This window comes from Primulina huaijiensis, chromosome 2 (genome assembly GCF_012295235.1).
Source record: "Primulina huaijiensis isolate GDHJ02 chromosome 2, ASM1229523v2, whole genome shotgun sequence".
Taxonomy (NCBI): domain Eukaryota; kingdom Viridiplantae; phylum Streptophyta; class Magnoliopsida; order Lamiales; family Gesneriaceae; genus Primulina; species Primulina huaijiensis.
The window spans coordinates 30,655,810-30,664,806 of record NC_133307.1 but is presented as its reverse complement, the minus strand read 5'-3'; the positions used below and the strand labels follow the sequence as shown (position 1 = coordinate 30,664,806).

General features: G+C 31.0%; 1 protein-coding gene across 1 annotated transcript; it reads left to right on the top strand.

The window, feature by feature from the left end:
- Positions 1-4,665: 4,665 nt before the first annotated feature.
- Positions 4,666-5,139, top strand: LOC140961590 (protein SMALL AUXIN UP-REGULATED RNA 51-like). Its single transcript, XM_073420232.1, has one exon. The coding sequence runs from the start codon at positions 4,788-4,790 to the stop codon at positions 5,091-5,093; it is 306 nt and encodes a 101-aa protein (XP_073276333.1). The 5' UTR covers positions 4,666-4,787; the 3' UTR covers positions 5,094-5,139.
- Positions 5,140-8,997: the final 3,858 nt, after the last annotated feature.

Sequence of the window (8,997 nt, the reverse complement as noted above, 5' to 3'; positions counted from 1 at the left end):
AAAAAATAAAAATCTCAAACTCTCAAAATTATCACACTACACACTTTATAATATTTTTCTCTCAACTCAATTGTGATTTTCTTCACAAATGAGAGATCTATTTATAGAAAATTTTTACAAATAATCCAAAAATAAAATACATCATTACCTACATCATCACACACTAATTTTCAATATTCAACACCTAATTTTACCTAATTTTCAACATTCAACATTCACATTTTCAACACAAATATTTAACACATTTTTAAATAATTTTTCAACAAATTTAAAATTCAAGCAATTAGTTGCCCATAAATCCAGTAATTGAATACGACATAATAGGAATGAACCCCACAAAATAACCAAAATGTCCCCTAATTATAATGTATTATCAAACAAGACCTATGCATTAATCAGTTTAAATTTTCAAGCACGATATTTCAATTTTTTGATCTCTCTGTCTTCGTTACGAATTCATCTTTGATCTTCAACAATTGATAAATGTTAATTAGTAAAAATGGTAAAGAAATTTAAAACGCAGAAGTGGTCTTTGAATGGCTTATCGCAATCTGATTGCATCGTGGAGGAATGAATATTAATGGATCGGAGACAAGTAGCAGAGGCGAATTACGCAGCAGCAACAAGCTTAAGAGAGGCACGCTACAATATTTTGAACATATATATCTCGAGACTCGATAATCCAAATAAAATGAGGTTGGAATAGATTAAAGTTAATTATCTAGCTCGGATATATTTTTTGGCAAATTTCTAACGTTCTATTAAGCCGCATACTATAATTTTATTTAAATAGGATCACCATGCTTTTGTATCCTAACATAATGTTTATAGTTGTTTCAAGCACAAGACTTTCTAACATACATATGTCCTCGCTCACAGCTCTCTGAAAAAGCACACTCAACTTTGAATTTTAAAGTTATAGGCTTCCGAAAAAAATTCCCCTTGTTTATATGAGTAATACATGTCAATTCTTTTAAGATTTCTCTAATATGATGTGAGGGTCAGGAGTAATTTATTCAGATTTTCTTCGCCTATGCTAAAGACTTTTATTGACTCTATGTCAAAAAAATATTTATTTTAATAAAATTTACATTCTTTTGGCTACAAAGTTTATTTGTTTATCCATGCAAGCTATATACATAATGACATTGAATATATAATAAAATACATAATATATGATATCATACATTTGGTGGGTGTCATGAAACATGTTCCTAATCGATTGACCTGTCTACAAGAAGGATAAAAGAAGTTCGAACTCGAGACTAATATCTATGATGATGATTGTGTATCATGTTTTATTGATATAGATATATAGATCTTTAAACATACATATATATGAGTATTGCTCATATGATGAAATAATTGAACTATCCTTGCTTGAATCCTCCAAGTAGTTATCATTTTTTGAATAGAGAAGTCTATGATTATGCTTGTACACCATTAATCTTTATAACCTGAAACAACATCATTTCTTGTCCCTATAATTTTTTAGGGAAAAAGTTTTTTTTAAAAAAAAGGCAAAAGGGATTAAATCACGAGCCTCACGTTTCAGAAGCACATAATACAAGACTAACCATGAATTGTCACCCTGTCGTATATCCGAACACAGCTGAAAGCTTAATCTTGAATAGAAGCCCATCAATATGTACACACGCTAAACACGTAGGAATATTTTTTATTACGTGTTTCTCTGCAAGCCACAGGCCAGATTTCACAAACTAAACTATTTCGGGTCGCATTTATTCAATATACATATTTATCCGATCATTTTCTTACAACAGTTTCCAATTTTGTCCTAAATTGAAATTTAACTAATTTAAAAAATAAGTTTCTCTAAAACGAACTTAACCGGGGTCATTTTCCCAAACATGGTCCGTCCATCATCATTTGGTGATGAGTCACTTTCAGCTACCCCAAAGATGTCGGTAGCTGCCACAAATTAATGTGCCTAATTTTTATTTTTTACCTCCAATCTAGTTGGAGCAATCAATAACCCATAGGTTTCTGCCTCTTTTACTGTCCTATTTTATGTGAAAATTATTTGTTCTGGTCTACATCTGTCATTCATCCTTCTATATATTCTTTAAATGAGGTCGGAATTGAGGAAAAAGAGCAAACGGATTTCTGGGGTTGACCACTCATGCCAAGACGTACTTTGCCTTGCTGCTGCTTTTGTTTTTCTCTTGTTATTTGTAGTTCCGATGCTCAAATTTAGATTTATGATTAACAAATATTTCGAAGATGTTTTCCAACTGTAATTAGAACAACTTTGTTTTATGTACTAAATAGTTTCTCTAAAACGATTTTAGAGAAACTATTTTTTAAATTATGATAAACAAATATATATTTCAATTATCTGATTGTAAAAACGATTTTATTATGTTTTACGGAATATATAAATTTTCTGAAATAAAAAGATTGGTATTTCGAGTTATTTATGTACTATTGAGACATGGTGTTCCTCAAAACCATGCTAATATTCGTCCCGGGTTTGTGGTGTGAGATATCTTCAAGCTAAAAGAGGATAGTTTCGATGAAATATGATACAGGTAAAGTCTATATATAGTCCAGTACTCTATTCTTAAATTTTAATTATGAAAACTATACAAACTTAAAAGTTTTAAGAAGCATTAATTATTACATAACGAGTTTGACATACAACTGTTAATTCCATGGCATGTAATCAAACTTAAGACCGCGAACAAGTAAAAGTTGAGAGAAATGTGGCGTTGAAGTGCTTTTGTTCTACGTTTCTGAGCTATATATACAACCGATAAAAATGATTAAAATTGTCAAAAATTGAAAGATGTCAGACTAAAATTTAATAACATGAAATACCAAAATCGTAAAAAGATAAATATAAAATACTAGAAATACAAGTTTATGATTTGGGAGGAATTCAAGTGACAAAGCTTGTTCATACTTAAAAATATTATCATGTTTTTTTTATATGCATTAGTATTATGGTTCTAAATTTCTTTAAAAAAACATAAAATTTATATTTAAAGATAAATTTAAGTTCAAGTGTCCATATTGTGTCGATGAAATGCACCAGCAAACGGTGCCCAAAATCACGTGACACACTACAAGAAAAAAAGCCTACGACAACGGTTTTTTCCCGTTGTCGTAGGCCTTTTAAAACCGTTGTTAGAAGCCATGTGGTTAAAGGGTGTGCTCAAAGACAACGGTGAAAAACCGTTGTCGTAGACGTCTAAAGACGATGGTGAAAAACCGTTGTCGTAGGTATATAAAACCGTTGTTAAAGGTCCTGTGGTTAAAGAATTCGTTAAAAGACAACGGTTCGCAAATTAAATAGCGACGGACATAATCGTTAACCGTCACTAAAATTAGCGACGGTCGTAAATAGCGACGGTTTATACACCGTCGCTACATTTAGCGACAGTGTTTTATAAACTTCGTCGCTAATTTTAGCGACGGTTTTGTATGATTTCCGTCGCTAATTTATGCAGTAAAATAAAAAAAATTTCACTTTTAATATTTTAATAAATATAAAAAAAACTTACAATCTAATATGCAAACTATATTTTTGATTTATCGTCGAAAATACTATATTTTTTATTTTAAAAATTTATTAAATTTTAAAGAGAAAATCGAAACTAAAATTGTGTAAGGGAGAAAAATTTTAAGTGTTGTGAAGTGGTATGGTAGAAAATGGACCCGACGGTGGGGATATTTATAGACAGTTTGCGACAGTTTTGACTTTAACCGTCGCCAATTGCGACGGTTAATTTTCTAACTGTCGCCGATTTAAATTTGCGACGCTTTTACAAGAACTGTCGCTATATTTAGCGACGGATATTAAGAAACCGTCGCTAAATATAGTGACTGTTAGTTATAAACCGTCGCTGATTTAAGATCAGCGACGGTATTACCAAAACTGTCGCCAAAAGTAGCGACGGTTAAAAACCACCGTCACTAAATTTAGCGACATTTATTGTAAAACTGTCGCTATCTTTACATCGGCGACGGTTTTACTTTAAACCGTCGCTAAATATTGCGACGGTTATACATTAACCGTCGCAAAATTTAAATTAGGGACGGTATAGTATAACCGTCGCTAATTTAGCGACAGATTTAACTTAAACGGTCGCAAAACCAGTTGAAACACAACGGTTTTTTATAAACTGTTGTCGTAGCTCAAAAAAAACGCTAATAGACAACAGTTTTAAAACCGTTGTCGTAGCTAAAAAAAAACGCTCATAGACAACGGTTTTTAAAAACCGTTGTCGTAGTAAAAAATAAAACGCTCATAGACAACGGTTTTTAAAAACCGTTGTCGTAGATATATCATAGACAACGGTTTTAAAGAAACTGTTGTCTTTGAGCGGATTTTTTTAGGCTACGACAACGGTTTTTATTAAAACCGTTGTTAAAGGTAAAAAGACAACGATTTTAATAAAAACCGTTGTCGTAGATGTGTTGTTAAAGCTAATTTTTCTTGTAGTGACATTCTATTTTCCCCCTAACCCACATAACCTTATCGTTATGTATTTTCTTTTCAAATCACGCACCCTTTTAAAATAATAAATAAATAGATAAATTCTAATTCATATAATTTTCTCCACGTTTTGAAATATCCCCACTTTTATATATAGCATAGCAGTTTCAGTATTCTATATATCCCAAGCCAAGTTTGCAACGCGCCATATATACTTAATACTACTCTACATTTCAAGTTTAAAAAAAAAAAAAAAGATAAACGGGCCAGATTTTGTTTGATTATATATCATCTTGAAGTTTTTTTCACTCATAAAACAATTCGAATGGCAATCAGAAAACCGAACAAAACAGTCATCAAGAAGATTCTGCAGAAATTCTCGAAGAAAACGAAGAATGAAAACAAAGTAAGGCCGCCGCTGGACGTGCCAAAAGGGCATTTTGCGGTATACGTAGGGGATAACAGATGCAGATACATTGTCCCAATTTCATTCTTGAACAAGCCTGAGTTCCAAATGCTGCTGCAAAGTGCAGAAGATGATTTTGGCTTTGATCATCATATGGGGCTCATTATTCCTTGCAAAGAAGAAGTTTTTGAGTCCCTATTTTCAATCATTAGCTGCAAATACTAAGTAATCATTAATTGGATCAGACGCTCGCAGATTGATCAAGAGATGGTCGTGAAAAAAATATATCCCTTAGCTTGTATGCAGGGAAAAGATAGATTTTCTTCACCTGTAAAGGTGTTAGGTTGTTGTTATCACTATTTTTGTATCTTCGAGAAAGATGAATGCATCAAAATTATGTAAATTGAACTTAAAGATTGGTATATGACTGCTCCACCTTATTTTCATATCTCGTGTTCTATGTATTCCTTAATTTCTCCGATCTTGTTTTCGATAACACTATGTTACGGATTTTAGTGCTCATGATCACTTTTATTTTAGATTACTAAAGGAGAATAAACAGGAGTAACAAAATTTGGCAATTACTTTTAAAAAATTTAGGGAACATAAGAAAATTGTACAAATTATAAAAATTTGAAGAGACATTAATTATATAGTATGCAACCAATTTGACATATAACTATTGGACTCCATTTGAAATTTCAGGCTCTTGCTCCAGCATTTAACATCCACAAGTGGCATTCTATGGTAAAGTTTGAATGTGCTACGCCATAGATGTTATGATCCACTGGTCGTTCATGGCTAACTCTCAGCAATTAACTGCGATGTTAAATTTTCTTCAAATTTGCAAAGTTAGCTTCAAAACTTTCTTAGTATTGCATCAATTATTATGGTGATGTGGTTGGATTCAAAGCGTTCGAGCTGTATTAATGAACAAAAAAAATAATTATATATATGGAAGTTGATGTCAAAGTAGTGATGCCTTAATTATTAAATGCGAAAATATAGTTCTAGAATAAGATAAAAAAATTTTATATGAACAATTCTACACAATCCCCACTAAGCACGTTAAAATTCCTACTTTTGAAATCTCAAAAAATTCTTGAAATATAAATATCTCAATTTCAACAAGGCGAAAATGAGGGTAATTCCCATTTAGCTCAGATCTCTATAATTAGACTAAACATATCTTCTTCTTTTCTTTTTTTTTGAATCAAGACTAAACATATCTTGAAAATTCAAGAATCTGCTGAAAGTCAAGGTTGATTAACGTGTGGTAGAGAAAATTAATGCAGTAGAATTTTAAACAATATATTCGGTAGGATTTTTTGTTAATTCCACCAGCAGGGATTTCCATTTATCTATGGGCCATGTCAAAGAGAAAAAAAAATTAATATAAATTCAATTAACAACACAAATTTTTTTAGGAAATTTAAAAAATATCGTCTGTAAATGTCAGGATTCCATGGAAAACAATGTTCGTATTATAAACAGGCATGCATGAAAGTAAATATCTTTAGATTTGCATGAGGTTTAATTTCTGTTCTTGAGATATTATTAATCCTAGCCTCGTACTTGAATCATGCATATAACTAATGAGTGAACTAGCTAGCTCCCATATTTTCCTCATACGAGAATTGCTCATGATTAGTTTTGAGACAAGATAATTCAACGCGCTCATGTTTCCTGCGGTTTTACATTTTCTTAGAATATAATGCAGTACATGACATAGGGTTTCATGAGGGCCAAAAGCGGAAAATGCGTGATAAAGTTCTTTGACAGTGGCCAGCTTTCATGAAAATTATATGTAGCTGTATTGGGCCATGCATGTATTTGCATATATTTTACCTCTGTCATTATTTTATGTAAAGAATTTTGAGAAAATTGAAATTTTAGTTTTATAAGTTGGTATGTTTTGGATTTTAATTACCTTATAATTTGTCAATTTTGATTTTCATCCAATAATTTAGAATTTTTTTTCCTTTTTCGTCTGGCTTAACGATTAAATTCACCAAAAATCACTTATTTTACACCGATGGCATCTTACATGGCTCATGTAACGAGAATAGAACATGTATTATTATATACATTAAAATCTATCTAAACAAAAATAAGAGGAAACGACAAGTTTTTTCCTCTTATTTTGAAATATTGATTGTCGTTTTGACTTTTTTTTTGTTTAAACGTATTTTAATGTGTGTAATATAAGTTTATTTTCGCTACAGAAGCTATATTTTAGGAGATCATCAATGAAAATAAGCAATATTCTATGATTTGTTGGAGTATGGCGGAAAAAAAGAACAAAAAAACCCAAGTTACTGTATGAAAACAAAACATTCATAAGTTACATGACTAAAACCTAATACATGTCAATTTACCTGACTAAAATTGTAATTTTATAAATAAACAAAAAAACCGACCTTTCTGCCATTAATTCCGATGTTGATACATAAAATGTCATTTAGAACAATGTTGGGGTAGGTGGTGAAGTGTTGTTTTCAACTACCCAAAATTGTTTCAGGAGAATGTAAAGATGTAAACGAACCAAACCGTTTGTCAACTATTCGAAGTTGATTCGATAAAATCTCGTTTGAGCTCGTTTAATGAGGCTCGTTAAGATAAACAAACCAAACTCATGCTTTACAGTATTCGGCTCGTTAGCTCGTGAACATGTTCGTTGGTAAGTTCATGAGTAATCTTTTAGATGAAAAAATAATAGTTTTGATATTTGATTTATTGATTTTACATATTATTTATGAAATATATAGAAAAGTCTATTAAATTTATTTATTATAATAAATTTACAAATTTTAATAAGAATAATATATTTTTCTTTAAATATATAATTTAATTTTTAATTAATTTAATGAAAATTTATATGTATAATTCATATTTATTAAGCTTGTTTAGGCTCGATAAAGGCTTGAATAAGCTCGTGAGTCATGCATATATTCGTTAAATAAAGCTCGAGCTCGGTTCGATTATAAACGAACCAAGCTCAAACATTCAAGAGTTCGGCTTGGCTCGACTCGATTACATCCATAGGAGAATGATTCATTTGTTTCATTAACTTGTGGAATTTAGGTTTTTCGTCAACTAAGTTTGAAATTTTAATTTTGATACACTAATTTTTAATTGTTATCTATTTTGGTCCAAGTGCTGACATGACATCATACAAGTCAGAAATTTTTGATGTCATGATGTCAGCATTTTCTGATGACACGTCATCGATTTATTATGCAACGTCGACATTGTTCGGATCTCACGTCAGCACTTCGTTGAAATTGGACAGAAAGTCAAATAAATTCAAAGTTAGTCTATATTTGAGCAGAACGTCAAACGTCCTTTTAATACGGACACAAATAGACAAGCACATGACAAATTTTCACATGGAGATGCTTCCATTTCTCGAGTTATGGTCCCGTCAATCCTCTTATTCATACCTATTTAATGATATTAGAAGAAAACAAAATTATGTAGACAAATTTTCTAATACACTCTTATTATTGATATTGAGAAATCAAACTGAATACAATTAAAATATACACTTTAAATATATAAGAGTATATTAGTAAATAGATTATTAAATATAGAAAGTTGATTATATATTTGGGACAGGTAAAAAAAGAAACGTGAGCAATATAATTAGGATGAAGGGAGTAATTTTTCCAAAATTTAAACTTCTCATGTCTATACATATCACTGCTATCATTATTCTTTCCCACACTTAATTTCATACTCCAAAAACATCCAATAACTAGAGTTTGATTACTTTCGATCGAGTAATCCTTTCTTGTAATTCTTTTAGTCAAAATCAATCAAATTCCTTTAAAAAAATGGACATCAGAAATTCAAACAAAATGTCGCAAACTACGATCGTGAAGCAAATTTTACAGAAATGTTCGAAATTATCGAAGAAGAAAGGGAATGAAAATGAAGAATGGCTACCATTGGACGTGCCGGAAGCAGTGTATGTAGGAGATAACAGGAGCAGATATATTGTTCCTATTTCATTCTTGAGCAGCCCAGAATTTCAAATGCTACTGCGAAGTGGTCGAGAAGAATTTGGCTTTGAGTAACACCTTACTATTATTCCTTGGAATAAAATGGGGCAATATTTTGGAATATA